Source organism: Hemiscyllium ocellatum, chromosome 9 (assembly GCF_020745735.1).
Source record: "Hemiscyllium ocellatum isolate sHemOce1 chromosome 9, sHemOce1.pat.X.cur, whole genome shotgun sequence".
NCBI classification, from domain to species: Eukaryota; Metazoa; Chordata; class Chondrichthyes; order Orectolobiformes; family Hemiscylliidae; genus Hemiscyllium; species Hemiscyllium ocellatum.
This window is the reverse complement of record NC_083409.1, coordinates 62,004,878-62,028,733: the sequence shown is the minus strand read 5'-3', so window position 1 is coordinate 62,028,733 and position 23,856 is coordinate 62,004,878. Positions and strand designations below refer to the sequence as shown.

Genomic DNA, 23,856 nt, shown 5'->3' with positions numbered 1-23,856 from the left:
CCAATACATAGGTCAGTGACACCAGTGATGAGTGAACAGAACTTGAGCCAGTAAGGACTCGAGAAACTGGGAAGTCAGCCATGATGGATTGTAATAGTGAAGTAAAGAGCGAGTTGAAATGACTTCACAGAGGCTGGTATCCCATCATCAAGTCACCCTTTGTATAGTCCTTGACATTGATCCAGATCTCAGAGTGAACAGAACCTCTGACACTCCTGTTTCTGTCTGTCAGCCAGGGTTCCCTGATTGGACCAGATTAACAGCCCCAATCAAGGAACTCATGTTGTATGAGGTCCACCTGGCTGACGACCTTACAGTCACTACAGAGGGAAAGAAATGTCAATGAGTTCTTCAACAACAGCTGCGTGATGCAGGGATGGAGTCAGTTGATTTTTATGGAAGTGGAAATAGGCAGTTGTAGTGATGATGTGGAACTATATGAACACCTCAGTCCATTAACAGAAAGAGAGAAAATGATAGGTTAATCTCGCAGTTAATACCTTTCATCAAAGATGACATGGTTTTAATTTGAGTGATGCTCTCTTTTACAAATTAAAATAGAATGAGATGTTCACAAATGCACAGATAAAGCCTCAACTATTAACTGAGGCCATTGAAACAGGCCCAGTGCTTTGTCAATGGGGCTCTTGTGTGTTTGTTAAGTGCTTTTAGAAATGTATGTTGCAAATTATCCTTGCAAGATGAAATACTGAGAATATAATAATGGAAAAGGCCAGCTTTGAAATTGTGATTTTTACTTAACTGCAATATGTTAATAATCTGACATTTTACCAGTCACTGATATTGATACACATGATTTATGAGATTTGTCGCTGCTCCATATATAATTCTTGGCCCTCTTTGACAGAATACAGTTCTCTTAACAAATGCGAACTAAATTGCATTCTATAATTGAATATGTCAAAGCCTGTATGTATATAATTCACAGTCTGCATTATGACACATGACACACACACAAAATTGCATTGACCTCCAGAATTTGTTTAAAAAGCGTGCGTAATTTCCTGGGTTAATCTGGTTCATACAGTTATCAGAAAACTATTCCACAAATGACTTAGAGTTCACTTAAAATGAGATAATGCCATGGCAAATGTTTAATCAATTTCAATGTATAAGTGGCCATAAACTTACTTTTTTTTAGCGCATTCTACTTGCAACTCTTGCTCCTAGACTTTGGAAAACTGGTGATTTAACTGAGGAAAAAAGAACCTTGGGGAGAGGGCAAGTGACTTCAAATAACTGCTTGCTGTCCTTTTTCATGTCTCACTGGGAACAACAATGGACATGAAAAGTTGCAGCTTTATCGTTGTTGGTGTTCGATGCCCATACTTGTTGGAGTCACAGAAAAACCAAAACTGCTTTACCAATTCTAGTGTGATTTTGATCTCTACATTTTCTGTATTACTATCCTTGAAATTATGCATTCTAGGTGGGACAAATGGTTGACCTCTTTGATGTTCTGTTACCTAATGATGTCAGGGTGAGTAGTGATTTTCATATGGAGATCCAGATTTAAGTGGACGAGGGACCTGATCAACTAGAACTGAGTGGTAACTCCTCATGTTAAAAATAACTCCACTCAAGGATTTTTTTTTAGTCCTGAACAAGTGCCATCCTGTTCTGTGGGACTGCCCCATGAGAACAGATTTGGAGTTAGAAATCAGCCTCTGGGCCTTTTTAAAGACTTCACAGTCACCAAGTCCTTAAAAGACAAAGTTGGAACATGTTTCTTCTGCAGCTGTTGTCTTTCTTTTATGTCTTCTACATTAAAATAATACAGGATTTCAATATCAGAAGCAAGTTTCAGATAAATGATCAATGGCCATTGTCCATCCAGAATGGCTTAAAGCTAAAAGGCCAATGTTTTAAAAAAGATTATGGCTGTTTGCACTCATTTGTGGTTAACTGATCTTTTCAGCTCTTCTTAGTGATGCATTGCTCTTGGAAATGAGAATGCTAGGGATTTACTGTCTGTATATCCCACAGATAACATTCATCCTGATATGTCCATTTTAAATGGACTGCAAGAGTTCAAAAAGACGGCTCGCCATCACATTCCCGAAGATGGGCAGAAATGACAGTGACACCCACATCCCCAAATTGAGTAATTTAAAAAAATTCAGGGGAAAGATGGCATTCTATACTGTTCAGTTCAAACTTTCTGAATTCCTAAGATTGCCTTTGTTGACTAAGCAAAGGCCACTTGACTCTTGAGAAACATCATAATCACCTTGACGGCCCTTTTTATTTAATAAAGATTGTTCCAGAAGTTTTCATGGGTATACACACAATGTTTGGAGTTATGAATACAACATGACTGTTATTAGTTTGATCTTTTACATATTTATAAATAATAAAAATTAGGAAAAAGTACATTGCAAACTATTTCCAATTGAAAGTTGCAACAGTGTTAAACTTATCTTCATATATCATGTTTCATTCTTGGTTGTCTCCAAGAGTCTTTTTACTTACAACATGCATTTCATGTCAATCATATATCCTAAGGGCAAAACATTTCAAGTTCAACATTTCAGCAAGTGTAACAGTAATAAACTTTTCTCTACACACTGTTTTCTATTTTAAAATGTCTCAATAAAATGTCAATACTCATCATGTTCAGAGTGTACATTCCATGTGTGACTCACAGTCTGAGAGGCTCAACAGTTTCCTGCACAATGGTATACTATGGCGAAACGACCTTTAGAAAGCAGTCTTTCCCCATTGTGCAACAGCAACATCTGACCCAAGCTTTAGGATATCCCTCAGCCAGTTTCAACACTTAGTCAAGAATAATTCTTTGCAAGGAAGACCAATAGTTTCCAACAGACCAGAGGCAAATTTTCACCAAGTTGATAGTCCCATAACCACAGTTGATTTTTGTCTCGGTCTGCATCCCTGGAGTCTGCCCTCGGAACATAGAGTCCCATGTCATGGAGCTGCTTTAGAGAAACCTCAACAAAAACCACTGCATCTCTTTTCAGCATTTCTTTCCAAAAACACAGTCCTCAAGGGAGTGGACAACAGTCATAGTTGCCTTATTAAAGCCACCTTGAGGACAACATGAGGAGGGTTTGAGATTCTAGGATTGTAGGAAGTATCTGGCAGGAAGGGTGTTGTTTTACTGGCAAGTAAACTGTATCTTGGTGCTTTTCTGTAAATTCTGGCAAATGCCAAATGACTTTGACAATCTGCTCATGGAACTCAGTGACAAGGTCTGCCATCTCTGTTTTCCACATGGTTGCCAGGGCATTGTGCTGACCACTTGGAGTCGAAGGTATTTTTGCATAAAAGTCTCCAATAAGGTATAGCATGGCCTTGGTGTATTCTGTTGCAATGTGACCAGATCCATCCTTCACAACACCCGAGATAGACAGGTAGAACCTCAGTGTGGTGATTGCACATTGAATGTCCATGTATAAGTCAATGCGACTGGGGCCATCAGGATGAGAATGATTTTGGGTACGTTTTCTCCCCCTCTATATAGAGGCTTGAGCATCATGTCTCTAAGAGTACAGCTGATTTTCAACCTCGAGATAAAGCGGTAGATGGCTCAGGTAATCACCATAGCGAGGAGAAGTATGGGCTAGAACTGTGTCACATGTAACAATGCTGACGATGCCTTGTACATGAACCAGTTTCTTACCTGCAGCTACTCACACCTTCCAAAATTTAGTGCATGCCCTGTGCTCCTCACACCATGTTCCCAATATGATCAGGTAATCTGACTTGGTGAAAATTGTGCTCTGCAATTACCTACATAAGATTACATTTAATAACAAACATCAAATGCTGGCAAGTGGGACTAGATTAATTTAGGATATCTGGTCAGCATTCATGAGTTGGACCGAAGAATTTGTTTCCATGCTGTACATATCTATCTGTGGCAGCTGAATCTGAGACATATTAAGGAGATGTTATTTAAATTAAGTTGATTACTTAGAGTCATAGAGCTGTCAAGCATGGAAACAGACCCTTCGGTCCAATTTATCCATGCTGACCAGATATCCTAAAACAATTCAGTCCCATTTTTCAGCATTTGGTTCATATCTCTCTAAATCTTTCCTATTCAAAGACCCATTCATATGCTTTTTAAATGTTGTAATTGTACCAGTCTCCAGCATTTCCTCTGGCAGCTCATTCCATACATGCACCACCCTCTGTGTGAAAACGTTTCCCCTTAAGTCCCTTTTAAGTCTTTCCCCTCTCATTTTAAACCTATGCCCTCTAGTTTTGGACTCCCCCACTCCAGGGGAAAGACCATGTCAATTTATCCTATCCATGCCCCTCATGATTTTATAAACCTCTATAAGGTCACCCCTCAGCCTCCGCTGCCCCAGGATAGATATCTCCAACCTATTCAGCCTCTCCCTAAAGATCAAACCCTTCATCCCTGGCAACATCCTTGTAGATCCTTTCTGAACTCTTTCAAGTTTCACAACATTCTTCCTATCGGAGTATTCCAAAAGTGGCCTAACTAATGTCCTGTACAGTCACGGCATGACCTCCCAACTTCTGTACTGGATGCACTGACCAATAAAGGCAAGCATACCAAATGCTTTCTTCACTATCCTGTCTCTCCGTGACTCTACTTTGAAAGAACTATGAACCTGCACTCCAAGGTCTCTTTTTTCAACAACACTCCGCAGGACCTTACCGTTAAGTGTATAAGTCCTGCCCTAATTTGCTTTTTCAAAATACAGCACTTCACATTTATCTAAATTCAACTCCATCTGCTACTCCTTGGCCCATTGGACCATCTGATCAAGGTCCCATTGTACTCTGAGATAACCTTCTTGGCTGTCCACCACACTGCCAACTTTGATGTCATGTATAAACCTCCTAACTATACTTCTTATGTTCACATCCAATCATTTATATAAATGACAAAAACCAGTGGAACTAGCATTGATCCTTCTGGCACAATGCTGGTCACAGGCCTCTAGTCTGAAAAGCAATCCTCCTCCACCACCCTCTGCCTGCCATCTTTGAGCCAGTTCTGTATCCAAATGGCTAGTTCTCCCTGTATTCCATATGATCATACTTGCTAACCAGTCTGCCATGCAGAACCTTGCCAAACACCTTACTTCAGTCCATAATAGATCACATCCACTGCTCTACCTTTATCAATCCTCTTCTTTACTTCTTCAAAAAACTCAAGTTAGTGAGACACGATTTCCCAGGCACAAAGCCATGTTGACTATCCCTAATCAATCCTTGCCTTTCCAAAAACATATAAATCCTGTCCATCAGAAACCCCTTCAACAACTTGCCCACCATTGATGTCAGGCTCAGCGGTCTATAGTTCCCTGGCTTTTGCTTACCACCTTTCTTAAATAGTGGCACAACATTAGCCAACATACAGTCTTCCAGCACCTCATCGGTTGCTATTGTCCTGGGGATTTGTCGACCTTTACGCATTTTAAGTTATCCAGTACCACTTCCTCTGTACTATGGATATTTTTCAAGATGTCACTATTTATTTCCCCAAGTTCTGCAGCTTCCATATGCTTCTCCACAATAAACACTGTTGCAAAATACTCATTTAGTATGTCCCTCATCTCCTGCAGTTCCACACATAGGTATCCTTGCTGTTCTTTAAAGAGTTCTATTCTCTCCCTAGTTACTCTTTTGTCCTTGATACATTTGTAGAATCTCTTTGATTCTCCTTAATCCTACTTGCCAAATCTATCTCATGTCCCCTTTTTGCCCTCCTGATTTCCCTCTTAAGTATACTTTTACTGCTTTTATCTTCATCAAGGGATTCACTCGACCCCTGCTGTCTATACCTGACATATGCATCCTTCTTTTGCTTGACCAAAACCTCAGTTTCTGTTATTAAAATTGCAAGGACATAAAAAATGGTCAATTCCTTATTCCAGTGGTCTTGGTGCAGTGCAGCACTTTCCAAATGTACCAGTCAGGGAAATATGGATTGTAGACTGTTTTATCCAATGTAATTAAATCAGGGTGTGGGTTCTGTAATAAGTTGATAGTACTTCCAGTCAATTCATTCCTCCATTGTGGATTTCATCCAGCTATGCCACCTTCTGCAGAAAGATCTTGCTAAGTTTCTTCTCAACCCCCCCATCCCCAAAAGTAAATCAAGCAAAACTGCCAAAAACCTTATTAATCGTATGCTCTACATTACACATACTTGATTGATTATCTTCCGAACCAAGATATTAGAGCTGAAGAGAAATATCCCATTTCTACACAGCTTTCAATCGTCTGTTGCATTTATTGTAACAACTCTCATCACAGTCCTATTAGTCTAATTACTTTTATACATTGTGCTTAAGCAACACAATATTAATTACTTCTTCCATTCTTTAATGGAAGGTAGACAAGGTCGAACAGATTATGCAATACCATAGACAGCCATAGACTCCATACGATGTTCTTTACTACAATATGTTATGATTATTCAAGCAATATTAACTAAAGGGGTACAGAAGCTGAACAGAGAGATATCCTAAAGGACTTGTGAATCATGAGCATCTCATCAATTTCTCTCAATAGAGCATTCACAGTATGAAAAATTGGGCTAGTTGAGCAATATTAAGAAGATAAGTACATTGCAATGGGATTTTTTTCTGGTTGCCTGCGGATTTCTTTTAGCTGACAGTTAAGTGAGGCTGGCAAGGTTTTCACCAATTGTTAAACACATATTTTGCAAGGTTAAGAAAACCAGACCCCTGAGGATAAGACCTTGAGCTTTCCCTTCTAACACCTAAGCAATAAAATTCAATTGGTCAGGCACTTACAGATAAACTTATAAATAAGAAACAGGAGTAGGCCAATTAGCCGCTCTAGCCTGTTCTACTATTGAATATAATCATGGATGATCTCGTTGTGTTCTTAACTCTAAATTCTTGCCTTCCCCAATGACCTTTGACTTCCTTGCAGAAAATTGATGTTAGTAGATTAACTGCCTGTTCAGCACCATTGCTTTGACAAGGAACATTGACTGAATGAGAAAGAGCATTAAAAAAAACAGTTTAAATAAATGCATAACAAAATCATGGGATGAAATTGTATTTTCTTGAAATGAAATGAATATGAAACTAATATTTTCTGTCTTTGATTGTCCACAGGTGCTATCTTGAAGATGCTGCTTCAAAGGGAGCGTGGCTGAACCGGTCCAGCATCATTTTCGCAGGGAATGACAAATGGTCCGTGGATCCACGGGTATCTATCGCATCAGGTGGTAAACGGGAATATAGTCTGCAGATTCAGAAAGTAGAAATCACTGACGATGGCCCATATACCTGCTCAGTCCAGACCCAGCATAATCCTAAAACATCACAAATGCATTTGATAGTACAAGGTAAGTTATTTGAAAATATTTCAAGTTTTGGGTACTTTGCTTGAGTTCATCAAGATTCAAAATCAGAGAAACAGAATCACTTCTATTAATTGGAAGCTAGTTCAGCAGTATATAATGTTGATTACCAACAAATATACTTTACTCCAAATTCTTTTTTAGTCTCCTTTGACTTGTTCCAAAGGCAATGATGCCTTCTGATATTGATGCAAGAGGCCATTCTGCTGAATGATTTAGATATTATAAAGGAGACCTTACAGGCATAACTTATACTCATTCGAAGATGCAGCAGTGATGAGTGGGTGGTGATCAGATCAAGCTGACCTTTTTTCCTTTAGTCCAGGAGCATTAAAACTAATTTTAACTGAGCTGACATTTGCAAATTCAGCAAAGAATGAATTTGAACCTGAAACTGTCAAGGTCAAATTTACACTAAGTCGCACTTTCATAACTGATGAATACTACAAATTGACTTTAAAATAATTTTTATGGCATTGCTAAAATTCAAAACAAAACTGAGACTATAAATGCATTAGAAACAAGAGGCAAAACATTTTAGGCCCAGAGCTTTCAGGAAAGTGGGTAAATGGTAGGGAACCTAATTAGATAGGAGTCAAAGCATAATTTCTCTCTGGTGAGCCAATTTTTGCTATTAATTGCTCAGAATCTTACAGGCAGGATGGCTTTTTTTGCTTCCTGTTTGGCATTCATTTGCATGTCATGAAAATTTGTTCATACTCCAGAACACTGGAACTATGTTTACAGTTGCAATCATGTTTAGTAAAAGCCAGAAACATGTTCACAATTATGATCATATTACCACTCTGATGAATATAGACTTCTATAGTTACTTGCCTCCCTCATAACCAAGTCATTTCTTTGCACAAAGGCTTGCAATGTAATGGGTGAAGCTTTTCCTAGTCAAACACCTCATGAAAAGGCTGTTAAATGCAGCCTTGCTTGTCGTTATTAATCACTTACAGTATAAGGATGAAGCATGTCCAAGTCAACAAACCTGTCCAAGTGAAGCAGCCATTTTGGATGATGTCAGCAAATCTAAGTAAGGCAGAGTGTAAAAGGGGCCTGAAGCCATTTGGAAGCATTACAGCTAAGGGTCAGGTAAGAGTCATCTGGGTAAGGAACATTAGGAAATGGAACTTATTTGTTGGAGACATTGGAAAGATCATGAGGAATGGAAAGCAGAGGGGAGAATCACAGTGATAGGGACAATGGGAAGAAAGAAGAGTCTGAGCTGCACATTTAGTATGGGGATCACAATGGGGTAACTGGTGTATTGGAAAGGAAGAACAAGCAGTTGAATTGAATAAGGGGTGGTATGAGGCTCAGGTTGTGCATGAGAATCGAGGTGGGAATGATGTCAGAGCAGGAAAATCACAGGAGATAGTGTATGAGCCAAATAGTCACAGCATGAGAATGAAGTAGGACAGAGAAGATAACGCTATCTACAGTGATGGAGGGAAAAGTAGAGCTGAGAGGGGAGAGGGTGATGGATTCAAATGAAAAATTCACAAACCCTATCAGCTCCAGAAGGTACTCAGGTCACTGTTGTTTACTCTCAGGAGGCAAGCTGCACAGATGGTCACCCCGAGTACAGTCGATTCATTCACACTGTTCATGTGCCTTTGGATGATAGGGGTTGGCACAGCTCCTGACAATGTCATAGCCCATTCAAAACTGACATAGGGTCTTGTTGTGTAAATTGTAATCCCAATCATTGTGAATCCAACATGAATCACTGAAGCATGCAAGCCAATCACATACTAACATTCTGGAAACAGATGAGGTATTTGGGTATGAGTGGAAATGCATTGTATTAACTTGAGAAGGGAGAGGGTGAAGGATTCAAATGAAACATTCACAAACACTATCAATCAGCTCCAGAGGGTACTCAGGTCACTGTTGTTTACTCTCAGGAGGCAAGCAGCACAGATGGTCACCCCGAGTACAGTCGAGTATGAGTATACCAATGAGTATGAGAATGTGACTGGTCCAATTACTGCTTGGGTGCAGGATTAAAATCTATTGCTTAGACCTCTAGAAGATTCTTCACGACCATAGAGCCCCATGCTCGGGTGAAGTTGTTTCCCTGCTTTTCTCAGTTTTGACAATAATCATTAATATCAGTAGGCGTCCAGGCTAGTACCTTGCTTTTATTTATAATTCACTCATGGGATGTCAGCATCACTGGCTTGGCCAGCATTCATTAATCATCGGGAGTGGTACAGTGGCTCAGTGGTTAGCACTATTGCCTCACAGCACCAGGGTCCCAGGTTCGATACCAGCCTCAGGCGACTGTCTGTGTGGAGTTTGCACATTCTCCCTGTGTTTGTGTGGGTTTCTTCCCACAATCCAAATATGTGCAGGGCAGGTAAATTGCCCATAGTGGTAGGTGCATTAGTCAGAGGGGAAGTGGGTCCGGGTGGGTTGCTCTTCGGAGGGTCAGTGTGGACTGGTTGTGCCAAAGGGCCTGTTTCCATACTGTAGGGAGTCTAATCTAATCCCTAGTTGACCTTGAGATTGCTGCAGTCCATCTGGTGTAGGTACACCCTTAATGTCAGTAGGGAGGGAGTTCCATTCTTCTGGCTCATGATTGTTGGGAATACTTCAGCTTTATATTCTGCACTGACATGTTGGGACCCCTTCTCCCGGCTCCTGCACACCCCCTGTCGATCTGTTACTCACCCTCGATCTCTTTATTTCTAACTGCCGTCGAGACATTGACCGCCTCAATTTGTCCATCCCCCTCACACACTCTAAACTATCACCCTCACAACGTGCAGCCCTCCACTCCCTCTGCTCCAATCCCAACGTCATCATCAAACCAGTACACAAAGGGTGATGGGGTGGGGTGGGAGCCGTGGTAGTTTGGTGCACCGACCTCTACACCACTGAAGCCAGGTGCCAATTCGAAGACACCACCTCCTACTGTCCCGTCAACCGCAACCTCACCTCTGATCACCAAACCATCTTCTCCCAGACCACATACAATCTCAACACCTCAGAGGATCTCCCACCCACAGCTTCCAACCTTATAGTTCAGGAACCGCACACTGCCTGGTTCTACTTCCTACCCAAGATTCACAAACCTGACTGTCCCAGCCCGCCTATTATCTTGGCCTGCTTCTGCCCCACCGACATCATCTCCAAATACCTTAATACTGTCCTATCTCCTGGTCCAGGAACTCCCCACATACTTTCGGGACACCACCCACGTTCTCCACGTCCTCTGTGACTTTTGCTTGCCTGGCCCCAAACACTTACCTTCATCATGTACATCCAGTCCTGATACACCTCTATCCGCCATGACGGGGTGTCTCCAAGCCCTCCATTTCTTCCTCTCCCAGCATCCCCATCAGTACCCTTCTACTGATACTTTCATTTGTTAGGCTGAACTGGCCCTCACCCTCAATACTTTCTCCTTTGAATCCTCCCACTTCCTGCAGACGAAAGAGGTAGTCATGGACACCTGCATGGGTCCTAGCTATGCCTGTCTCTTTGTCAGTTACATGATTCAGTCCCTCTTCTGTAGTTACACCGGCATCATTCCCCATCTTTTCCTCCGTTTCATTGATGACCATATTGGCGCCACCTCATGCTCCCACAAGAAGGTTGAACAGTTCATCAACATCACCAACACACTCCACCCCAACCTGAAAAGTTCACCTGGACCATCTCAAGCATCTTCCTAGACCTCTCCATCTCTGTCAACGGTGACATGACTCAACACTGACATCTTCTACAACCCACCGACTCCCACACCTGTTCCCACCCTGCCTCCTATAAAAATGCTATTCCATATCCCCAATTCCTCTGCCTCTGCTGCATCGGTTCCCAAGAGGACGGGTTCCAACACAGAACAGATGGCCACCTTCTTTAAAGACCGCAATTTCCCCTCTCATGTGGTTGATGATACCCTCCAATGCATCTCATCCATGTTTAGATTAGATTACTTACAGTGTGGAAACAAGCCCTTCAAGTCCACACCGACCCGCCGCAGCGCAATCCACCCATACCCCTCCATTTACCCCTTACCTAACACTACGGTCAATTTAGCATGGCCAATTTACCTAACTCACACATCCTTGGACCATGGGAGGAAACCGGAGCATATGGAGGAAACCCACGCAGACACAAGGAGAACGTGCAAACTCCACACAGTGAGTCGCCTGAGGCGGGAATTGAACCTGGGTCTCTGGCGCTGTAAGGCAGCAGTGCTAACCACTGTGCCACCGTGCCGCACCTCTGCTCTTGAATCCCATCTCTCCAACCACAGCAAGGACAGAACTGCCCCCCCCACCCACCCACACCGGTCCTCACCTTCCATCCCACAAACCTCCATATACATTGCATCATCCTCTGCCATTTCTGCCACCTGCAGACCGATTCCACCACCAGCGATATTTTTCCCTCCCCATTTCTATCTGCTTTCCATAAAGACTATTCCCTCCACGACTCCCTTGTCAAGTCCATGGCCCCCACCAACCCACCCTCCCCTAACGATACCTTCCCCTGCTACTGCAGGAATTGCAAAACATCACCCACACCTGCCCCCTCACCTCCGTCCAAGGCCCCAGAGGAGCCTTCCACATCCATCAAAGTTTTACCTGCACTTCCACACATGACATTTATTATATCTGTTGCTCCTGATGCGGTCTCCTCTACATTGGGGTGACAGGATGCCTACTCGCAGAGCACTTCAGAGAACATCTCCGGGACACCCACACCAACCAACTGAACCACCTCATGGCTGTTCACTTCAACTCCCCCTCCCACTCTGCCAAGGACATGCAGGTCCTGGGCCTCCTCCATTGCCAATCCCTAACCTCCTGAAGCCTGGAGAAAGAACAGCCTTGGGACCCTCCAACCCCACGGCATCAATGTGTATTTCACCAGTTTCCTCATTTCCCCCCCCCCCACCTTATCCCAGTTCCAGCCTTCCAACTTGGCACCGCCGTCATGACTTGTCCTACCTGTCCATCTTCTTTTCCACCTACCTCCTTCACCCCCCTCCAACCTATCACCTTTACCTACACCTCCATCTACCTATCGCACTCTCAGCTACATTCCCCCCAGCTCCACCCCCTCCCATTTATCTCACCACCCCCTCGGCTCACAGCCTCATTCCTGATAAAGGGCTTTTGCCTGAAACGTCACTTCTCCTGCTCCTCAGATGCTGCCTGACCTGCTGTGCTTTTCAAACACCACACTCTCGACTCTAATCTCCAGCATCTGCAGTCCTAACTTTCACCTGTCGCATTATTGAGGATGGGGTTTTTTGTGGAGCCATTGTCTCCAGTGAGTTGTTTAATTGTCCGTCACCATTCCTGGCTGGATGTAGCAGAACTGCTGAGTTTACATCTGATGTACTAGTGTGGGATCATTTGGCTTCGTTTCTCATGTAAGTAATCCTGTGTTATAGCTTCACCAGATTGGCACCTTTATTTTTCTTAACTATGCCTGGTGCTGCTCCTGCCAGACCCTCCTTCACTCTTCATTGAACCAGGGTTGATCTCCTGCCTTGGTGAGCCATGAGGTTGCCAACTGCTTTGGAGTACAATCTGCTGCTGCTGATAGCACACAATGCCTCCTGAATGCTGGTTCTTGAGTTGCCAGTCCTGTTTGAAGTCGACCTAAATAAATGTTTCTGGTCTTCCAGTTTCCGATGTTTTCAGTCATTCCCCAAAATCTGTCCAGCTTCCCATTTGTCAGCAAATAGAATATCTGACCACGATTGGCTAGATGAATGTATCTCCAATTACACTTTAAAACCTTGATACTATCCAGTCTAGAGTATTCTACTAGATTGGCACCCCAAGACCTGCTTCAACGTTAGCTCCCTTCACATTGACACACAGTAGCAGCATTGTGTACTATCTACAAGGTGCACTGTAATCACTTAGGCCTCCTTCGACAGTATCTTCCAAATGCATGACATTTAACATCAGGAAGGAGAAGGGGAGCAGATGCAGGTTCCCCACTGCCCACTTCGTATGAGTATCTGCATGGCATCAAGGGAATGCAGGTGTCGAGTCTCAGCCTCAATTTCTGTCTAATTTCCTTCACCCATACCTATGCCTCCAACAGTACTGGAGCACTGCTAGCCTTCTTTTGTGTATGTTGCACATCCTTGACTCCTCCACCATCCACTCCATCTCAGTCAGGCATTATTTAACCCTGTCCGCCATAACCACGTCTCTGCTGTGGAATCCTACTGACCAAGCCAAAATGTAACTTTGAATTTAAGCAAACAGACACCCTAAAGATTATGAATCAGAGTTTTACATTTGAATCAAGCCTTTGGTTCACATGACGGTTGAGGAATCCTTTGCCTGCCTCTCTCTTCTTCCTCCTTTAACATCACCCCCTGCCACCCCCACCCACCATGAGGCCTGTCTCTGACAGACACCCTTCCTCCAGAGGGGTGCGCTGGTGCTATACAGCTGCCCTCCGAATGCACAGTCACTATCAGCAAGAAGGACAAGGCCAGCAGATGAGAGAACAGCACCACCAACCAGCCAAACATCATCTTGACTTGGAATTATATTGCTGTTCCTGGGTCAAAATCCTTGAACTCCCCATCAGAATTGTCCTTATATCTCACCCCCATAAATGACAGCAGATCACTATCACGTTTAAAAGGGCACTAGAGATAGTGCTGGCCCAGCCAATAAGGTGCACATCCCATGAATAAATGAATTCTAATTTTATTGTAATTTTATTGTGGGCGGCATGGTGGCACAGTAGTTAGCACTGCTGCCTCACAGCGTCTGAGACCCGGGTGCAATTCCCGACTCAGACGACTGACTGTGTGGAGTTTGCACGTTCTCCCCGTGTCTGCGTGGGTTTCCTCCGGGTGCTCCGGTTTCCTCCCACAGTCCAAAGATGTGCGGGTCAGGTGAATTGGCCATGCTAAATTGCCTGTAGTGTTAGGTAAGGGGTAAATGTAGGGGTATGGGTGGGTTGCGCTTCGGCGGGTCGGTGTGGGCTTGTTGGGCCGAAGGGCCTGTTTCCACACTGTAAGTAATCTAACCTAATCTAATTTGTAAGTAATCTAATCTAATCAGTATTTTTTTGTTCTAGTTTGTAGCAATCAGCTCTCCTGCTTTGTTTGTATATCACTGTTAATGTGGTAAAATATCTCAAGGAATTATACAGGATTGCTAGGAAATAAAATTTCACAGTAAGCTATGTATTTAAGTCAACCTTGTTCAAACAGATACATCTTAAGGGGCATTTTGAAGGAGTAACAGATCATGAAGCACAACATCATGGGGTTACTATTGACCAGAAATTGAACTGGACTAGCTTTATGAATACCCTGGCTACAAGGACAGTTGAGAAGCTAGGAATCCTGCAATAAATAACTCACCTTCTATCTCCCCAATGTTTATTCTCACATGTCAAAATTACTAAATGTGATGGAATACTGTCCTATTGGCTAGATGAATGTATCTCCAATTACACTTTAAAACCTTGATACTGTCCAGTCTAGAGTATTCTACTTGATTGGCACCCCAAAACCTGCTTCAACGTTCCCTCCCTTCATCATCAACACACAGTGGCAGCATTGTGTACTATCTACAAGGTGCACTGTAATCACTTAGACTTCCTTCGACAGTATCTTCCAAATGCATGACATTTAACACCAGGAAGGAGAAGGGGAGCAGATGCGGGTTCCCCACTGCCCACTTCGTATGAAGGAATAAAAAGAAAGTAGTTTTGGAATGGAATTCCAGAGCTCAAGATTTAGCTGAATGGTACAGCAATTAAACTTGTGGATGGGCGACATGTCAGACTTAGAGGAGCACCGAATCTCCAGACTTGGTCAGACCAGTAGGTGTTACAGAGCTGGAATGTGATGAAGCCAAAAAGGATTTGAAAACAGGAATGAGAATTTTAATATTGAAGTGTTGTCAGACAGGGAGCTTGTGCAGTTCAGTAGGTAAACAGATAATGGTAAATGGGTTATGGTGTGCCTTAGGAAATGGGAGTGTCAAATTTTCAATCTTATACTTTCACCTGAGTTTTTCTGTACCAAGACAAAAGCAAAATAATTAATTCTCACTGTATGCCCTTGATTTGAATAAATTTCTTGTCTAATGTTGCAACTAATTAAACCACTAGGGTAGAACTTCATTAGCTGTAGAATAGGTCATAAGATTGAAAACATCAGGATGCCACAATGCTCCACCACAAGGCAGTCAGCAATGGAGCATAGTTGGCAGAAGAGGCTTTCTTACCCACAATGCAAACTCCTTACCAGTTGATATGAAAGATGTTTCCTGTACTTGTTGCAGGATACTAAGTTTGATATACAAAAGGGTTCAGGAGAAATCATACTGATAGAAATAAGTTAAACTATAATTGTGAATTCTTTGAAAAGAATCATAGCATTTTTTGTATATTCATAGAAGGGCCAAATTTGCTCCTGGCTGTGATTCCAGAATGGGAATATATCAGTTGGTGACCTCTATCTATGACCCCAACAGGAGGGCAAAAGTAGTGACTTGGAAAAATTGATTGAAATCTTGTTTTTCATTCTGCATTTTCCTGTGGTGTTAGTCTGATGTTAACTACATCTGGAGCTCTTTTTTAAAAAATACAAAATGAAATTGCATTCAAATGCATTGATTGTTCTCATTCACTTCACCTAACTATAAGTGCACTCCTATTTAAATTCATTCAAAATGATTCAAACACAGATTTAAACTGCGTGAAATCTGGCATCAATGTCACAGTATTGCCAGCTCTTTTGAACCTCTGTGTCTCTGTTCCAAGATAATGTTGTAATGTTTCTGTTGAATGGCAAATAAAATTGCATAGCTGTTTGCATTTTCAAAGAAGGCAACTAGAGTTCTGCTTTGAAAGGACTTGAATAATAAATTCAGAAATAATCCCTGCAATGATTTTAGCTGGGGGTTTGGTCAATGTAGAAAGAGAGTTTTCATGAGCATATCCTGTAATTATTGAAGGCAACAGCTTTACTGAGGTACTAGGAAATGTTATTGATATAGCAGTTGTCCAGGGCAGGAAACAAATCATGAAAACAGTTAGTCTTTTTTGACACAAGGTTGAAAGAGCAGACTACGCATTTTGGCATCTTAATATGACCCAGGGATAAACACGTTTTATAATCTGGCAAAATATAATAATTTATTATATCCTAGAGTCAAATCCTGGAGCTCCCTTCCAGTACAGTGGGTGTCACTATGCCGCAGTGAGACCAGCAGTTCAAGGCTCACCATCACCACCATCTCAGAGGCAGCTAAGGACCAGCAGTACATACTGGCATGGGCTGTAACACACTCATCCCCTGAGCAAAGAAAAGTAGTTACAGAAGATAACATTTGGCTGATAATATTCAGCATGATTATGCACTTCAATATTGGGTTGGAAGATAGTCCAGTGGAACTGTTAATGCTCACCATTAGTTTACAATCTGAATTGAACATCTTGACTGGATGAATCCAAAGTAATTTCTTGGAAGTTTGGTTGACATCTGATTTTTAAATGTTTGCTTCAAGTACTAGTCCATTTGGGGAAAGTGAAATGCTGTTTTTTGCAATTGATTAAAGACAAAAAACTGCAGATGCTGGAATCCAAAATAGACAGGCAGGAGGCTGGACGAACACCGCAAGCCACGTAGCATCAAGAAGTGGAAAGTCGATGTTCATCATGACTGGGTGTGGGTGTAGGGGGAGCTGAAGATAAAGGGGCTGACAGGGACAGGGTGGTGAGGTGGTACTAGGTGAAGACAGGTAGTGGGTACAACCTGGTTGGTCAACGGGAGGAATGAATCCGGTTGGTGGCAGGGAGGAGTGGAAGGGAGGGAGAGGGGGATGGTTGGGAAGAGAGGCAAGTGATGGGAGAGAGGTTATTTGAAATTGAAGAACTCAATGTTGAGTCATCTGGACTGTAGGCTGCCCGGGCAGAGGATGAGTGTTGTTCCTCCAATTTGCGCTGTGGTTCATTTTAGCAATGGAGGAGGCCAAGGATGGTCATTTTGGAAAGGAAGTGTTTGGGGAAAATAAAATGGGCGGTGACACAGAGGTCTGGTCAGTCCCTGCGGGCCTGGCTGCAATGCTTGGTGAGCTGTTCCCTATGATTGACAGTCCGTGGCCTGAAAGTCGTTAATACTTTGACATGGGACTGGAGCAATGGGGGAATTCTGACATTCCCTCAATGGATTTGTTCATAATTGCATCACATGCAAAACATGAAAATGTCAAGGTTCAATCCCCAGTCTCCTTAGTCATTTATTGAAGCTGGAGTTAGCAGTAGAGACATAACCTTAGTAGCCAATCCTCTCATTCCTAATTGCCATCCAAGACTGGGTGAATATTTAACCAACAGCTCATTTCTCATGTGAGTAACAGCAATGGATTATCTGGTGAGGATTTCAGATAGTCTATGGCCAATTGACTACAGTTTTAGCCACGTATTTATATGGCTGAGCAGTGTCTACACCTAAAATATTGTGTCAACATTTTTAAAAATGCAAATTTAAAGCTGACTGTAGTTGTGAGAGCCCTGATTACAATTTTAATCAACAAATTGATAGAGCATGCTTCTTACCTGCAAGTATTTAAGGAATTGATGGAGGCCTTGCAGGATGAGGCAAGTTTTTGTTGCTCTTTAAGATTTCAGTTGGATCCTGAAATGTTTACATGTTCCTCCTGCCAAAATGTGCAACTTTACTGCAGGCTTGTCTTTGTATCCTCATTAGATTTTATCCACATTCCGAATGTATCCCACTTGTTGGCTAGCTCATACATAAATTGACCAATTTTCCAGTGGTCTATCATAATACAGATCAGAAACTCAAATAGCTATGAATGTTTTTAACTTTTAGTTGCAAAGTGTCTTTTAAAAGAGGCTTGCTACAAATAATAAAAGACTATGGATGCAAACTTATTGCTGTCTGGCCAAATCTTGTGTTAGGGCACTTTCAAACCAAGAGAGAGACATAACAAAGAGAGATTCTGAGAGAGTTGACAACCTCCTTTCTCTCAACAGAAAGCCATTTCTTGCAGACAATTTTTTTGTGTGTTGAGTTCTTTCAGGGAAATACAAAAAAAAGGTTTAAAACCTGGTCACTGTGTGTTGGTGGAAGAAGGTTTGCTAGTCAACTGAGGTATCCACGTTCAATAACCTGAGTTCAAGTGCTGGTTTACTGTGAAGGTCGGCAAGGTGGCACAGTGGTTAGCACTGCTGCCTCACAGCGCCAGGGACCTGGGTTCGATTCCCGCCTCAGGCGACTGACTGTGTGGAGTTTGCACGTTCTCCCCTTTTCTGCGTGGGTTTCCTCCGGGTGCTCTGGTTTCCTCCCACAGTCCAAAGATGTGCGGGTCAGGTGAATTGGCCATGCTAAATTGCCTGTAGTGTTAGGTAAGGGGTATATGTAGGGGTATGGGTGGGTTGCGCTTTGGCGGGTCGGTGTGGACTTGTTGGGCCGAAGGGCCTGTTTCCACACTGTAAGTAATCTAATCTAATCTAGAAACTGTTCATTAGATACCCCTGCATTGCAGATAAAAGGAGTCTCTTATGATGAGAGCTAGAAACCAACTAGCCAGCAAGCCAGTCTGAAAGAAATAGGAAAATGAAAGGATTTTCTAGCCAGGAATCCCAAAATTGATGAATTGATCAATGTTCAGATCTCTTCATGAACATCCTATACAGACTGAGTCATATATTTATTATATCTTATCTTTTCTGCACCCATTTCTTATTCCTAATCTGTGTGTGTATGAGAGAGAGAGAGACAGAGAGTGAATATGTGTGTGTTGCATTATTTCCTCTTGCATTTAGTATCTCATAAACTCATGCCTGTTAATTTAGGAAAGTCAGGTTTTGTTGGCTATAGAGTCAAAGAGATGTATAGTGTGGAAAAAGACCCTTTGGTCCAACTCGTCCATGCCGACCAGATATCCTAAATTAATCTGGTCCATTTGCCAGAACTTGGCCCATGCATATATCTGTCCAGATGCCTTTTAAATGTTGTAATTGCACCAGCCTCTACCACTTCCTCTGGTATTCATTCCAAACATGTACTACCCTCTGTGTGAAAATTTTGCCCCTTAGGTCCATTTTAAATCTTTCCCCTCTCACCCTAAACCTATGCCCTCTAGATCTGGACTCCTCCAACCCAGGGAAAATACCTTGTCTATTTACCCTATCCATGCTCCTAATGATTTCATAAACCTCTCTCAGGTCACCCCTCAGCCTCTGACACTCCAAGGAAAACAGGTCCAGCTGATTCAGCCCGTCCCTATAGCTGAAAGCCTCCAACTCTGGCAACATCCTTGTAAATGTCTAGTGAACCCTTGCAAGATTCACAACATCTTTCCTAGAGGAGGGAAACCAGAATTGTAGACAATATGCCAAAAATGGCCTAACCAATGTCCTGTACAGCCGCAACATGACCGCCCAACTCCTGTATTCAATGCAGTGACCAATAAAGGCAAGCCTACTTCACTATCCTATCTATCTGCGGCTCCACTTTCAAGGAGCTGTGAACCTGCACTCCAAGGTCTCTTTGTTCAGCAACACTCCCCTGGACCCTACCATTAAGATTTAGAAGGCCTGCTCTGATTTGCCTTTCCAAAATGCAGGACCTCACATTTATCCATATTAAACTCCACCTGCCACTCCTCGGCCCATTGACCCATCTGACCAAGATCCCGTTCTACTCTAGGGTAACCTTCTTCGCTGTCCACTATGCCTCCAATTTTGGTGTTATCTGCAAACTTACTGACTACACTTCTGATGTTCACTTTTAAAACATAAATGTACTTGATCTGGGAGAAAGGCAGCCACCAGGCAGGGATCTATTTTAAATTAATCTTGTTCTGACCAACTGAGGGATGGGTAAATAAAGAGGGGGAACCAGTTCCACACCCTGGAAGTTTACCCAGTTGGGGTAATCCATCTGGAGCAATAATAACCTGGGGATCTTCGGCCAACATCCAGTCATAAAACTAACACTGTAAAGGAGCCGCTAGCATTTTACTGATCAGCTTCAAATAAAGTCTGTGTCTACAGTTATCTGTGCTTCCTGAATGTGGCTTTGGGCAGGTGCAATACAAAGGGTAGCAAAATGTTCAAGCAATAGAACAGAATTCTGAGGGATAAATTCCTTCATTGACTTTCAAACAATGCCATCATTTACACTAATTCATTTATAAATGTTGTGAAGGGTTGATTGAGGACTTTTGCCAGTATAATAATTATATTAAGTGTAATTTATGTTTAGGTAGCCTGAATTACTCTTTTTCTTGCACTGTTTCCCTCATGTGTACTATTTGTGAGATAAAAATTTACAACATAATATAATGTAATTCCACCACTAAAGCTTGAATTTTATTACTGATCATTTAAATTGTTATTAGAATTTGTATTTCACACTTGGTAACAGATAATAAATACCAAATTTATTGCTCAGGATGGTTTGTAGCTTGAAATTGTGAATGCATCAGTATTTTTTATTTGAAAGTAATAATTCTCTGGAAAATATATTTCAATATTTGGAACGTCTGTTCACAGTAAGTGTAAATTGAAGCTATTTAAATAGCTCATTAAAGTTGCAGCATGGGAAATGACAATTTTTCCATAATCAGACAGCTAAACTTTTTAACCCAAACCTTTGCTCTACAATCTCCTCTACACTCTATGGAAGGCAAAGAAAGAAATGCTTTCCCAGCCCATTGTTCAGTGGCCCCCAGTGATCCATTTAAAGTTCATTTGAGAAGCAGCTGATGAATTGGAAAAACTAATCAAAACTTTCAGGGCTGCTGAAACAGACACAGAATGTTTTGAACATTAAGGCCCAGGAGCCTCCTAATAAACATTAGTGGTTAAAATGATGATTTGACAGTGTCCAAGCATATGATTTTCTAGTTAGACTTTTGCTCAAACTCTCTCATACCAACTCTACACCGTACTGATTACGTGTAATTTGCTTCAGGGAAACAGAACAAGTTTACTATTGTATTTAAATTTGGGGCCAACAATGCAATTATGTTCCTCCACATCCTTCCTGGAATTCCATATACAGTAGTCCCCTCTTACCCACTGGGGATATGTTCCAAGACCTACCGCTGAAGCCCAAAACCACGGATAGGAGCAAACTCATTCAATTAAATGGGGAATTTACCATCCAGGCAGCTCCCGGTCCCTGGTTCTGGAAAGTTCCTTCTAATATCTTCGGGCCACAGTAAACCACAGGTAACTGAAACCGCAGAAAATTATTCCGCAGACATGGGTCTCTCCCTCTATATCAGAAGTAACATGATAGGCCAAAGCTGAGATGGTAGGACAGCAAACAGAAAACAACATTAGCGTAGTATGAGAAGTTTAGGTAATGGTGCTAGTTGGAAGAGGAGATGAAATGATGATAATTATAGAGTCAAAGAGATGTACAGTATGGAAACAAACCCTTAGGTCCAACTCGTCCATGGTGACCAGATATCCCAAACCAATCCAATCCCACCTGCCAGCACCTGACCCATATCTCTCCAAACCTTTCCTATTCATATACCCATCCAAATGCCTTTTAAATATTGCAATTGTACCAGCCTCCACCACTTCCTCTGACAGCACATTCCATACATATACCACCTTCTGCATGAAAAAGTTGCCCCTAAGGTCTCTTTTATATCTTTCCACTCTCATCCTAAGCCTATGCCTTCTAGTTCTGGAGTCACCGACCCCAGGGAAAATAATTTGTCTATTTATCGTATCTGTGCCCCTCATGATTTTATAAGCCTCTATAAGGTCACCCCTCAGCCGCTGATGCTCCAGGGAAAACAGCTCCAGCCTGTTCAGCTCCCTCTATAGCTCAAATCCTCCAACCCTGGCAACATTCTTGTAAATATTTTCTGAACCCTTTCAAATTCACAACATCTTTCCAATAGGAAGGAGACAAGAATTGCACGCAATATTCCAACAGTGGCCTAACCAATGTCCTGTACTCAATACTCTGACCAATAAAAAAAATACCAAACACCTTCTTCACTATCTTATCTCCTGTGACTCCACTTTCAAGGAGCTATGAACCTGCACTCCAAGATTTCTTAGCTCAGCAACACTCCCTAGGACCTTACCATTAAGTGTATAAGTCCTGCTAAGATATGCGTTCCCAAAATGCAGCTAAATTATGACTGTTGAATCAGATAGCGTAAGCCAATCTCCTCTGGATGACTACACGTGAGTGACACACAGATAATTACAAATTATAGTTGGAGATATGAAAAGTATAAATATAAACAGAAATTAGGTGAGGCCTATTTCCTACTGTGAACCCCATGGAATGTGAAAGCATTACAGTACAGAAGGAGGGATCATGCAAAAAGTGCTGACCACCTAAATCCCACATCCAAGTTTCTTTTTCTCCATGACCTTTATACATTATCCTCCACAATTCTTTGTCAAATTTCCTTCTAAAAGTTGTGAAGAGTCAGAGTTGTCACCTATTCAGCTTGTACACGCCAGATCTAAATAACCCTCTATGTAAAAACAATTCAAACTTCTTCTTTAGCTCTTTTTAGCAATTATTTAAAATCTAAAATGACTACCCTCATTCTAGAGGAAACCAATTTTCTCTACTTTCTGTAACAATAGTCCTCATCTTGATCAATGTTGCCAATCAGTTTCTCCATACCCTTCTCAGCTTCTCCAATTACTGAAATTCCTTATTGTCCATACCTTCCTGGGAAACTCTCTCTGTCTGCTTTTCATTCTTGACATCCTTCCTAAGATATGACTGTGCAACCATGCTGCCACCAATGCCACTGTTAGTTACCTTTGTGCTTATTCTGTCTGGGGAGAACTACCATCAACTGCTCCATGACCATCCTCCACCTAGAAATGGCATTGTTCATTGATGTTTGCACAGTGATCAGCACCATTCACAATTCCTCAGATGCTAAAACATTCCTTGCCACATACACCAAGATGTGAATGACATGGAAGCTTGGGCTGATTTTTGGCAAGTTATATGTGTTAGCCAAGTGCTGTTTAATGATAATTTCCAACAAGAAAATGTCTGACCACCACCCCTTGACATTTGGGACTACTATTGCTGCATTACACAATATTAATATCCTGGGGACCACCATTGATCGAAAATGTAACTGGACTAACCTTATAAATGTTTGACTATAAGCGCAGCTCAGAGGTTGGGAATTCTGGAGCAAGGAATTCACCTCCTGATTCTCCAAAGCCTATCCACCTTCCATAAGCTATACAGAAGAGGTGTGATTGAATACCTTCCACTTGCCTGGATGAGTGCCAGTTCAATAAAATTCAACTATTTAGAATAAAGTAGCTTGTTTGATTGATAACCTACCTATCATCTTAAATATGCACTTCCTTAACCACCGACACCCAGAAGCAGCAATGTATACTATCTCTGAGATACACGGCAGTGACTCACCAAGTCTCTTTCAAACAGTCACGATTTGGAGATGCCGGTGTTGGACTGGGGTGTACAA

At 42.1% G+C, this 23,856-nt stretch overlaps 1 protein-coding gene across 1 annotated transcript in view; it reads left to right on the top strand.

Moving 5' to 3' along the window:
- negr1 (neuronal growth regulator 1) overlaps positions 1-23,856 on the top strand; it is a 535,089-nt gene that overhangs the window by 341,022 nt on the left and 170,211 nt on the right. The window contains exon 2 of the mRNA XM_060829789.1: positions 7,116-7,348. Coding sequence (XP_060685772.1) covers positions 7,116-7,348 — 233 coding nt within the window. The remainder of the gene's footprint in view (positions 1-7,115; positions 7,349-23,856) is intronic.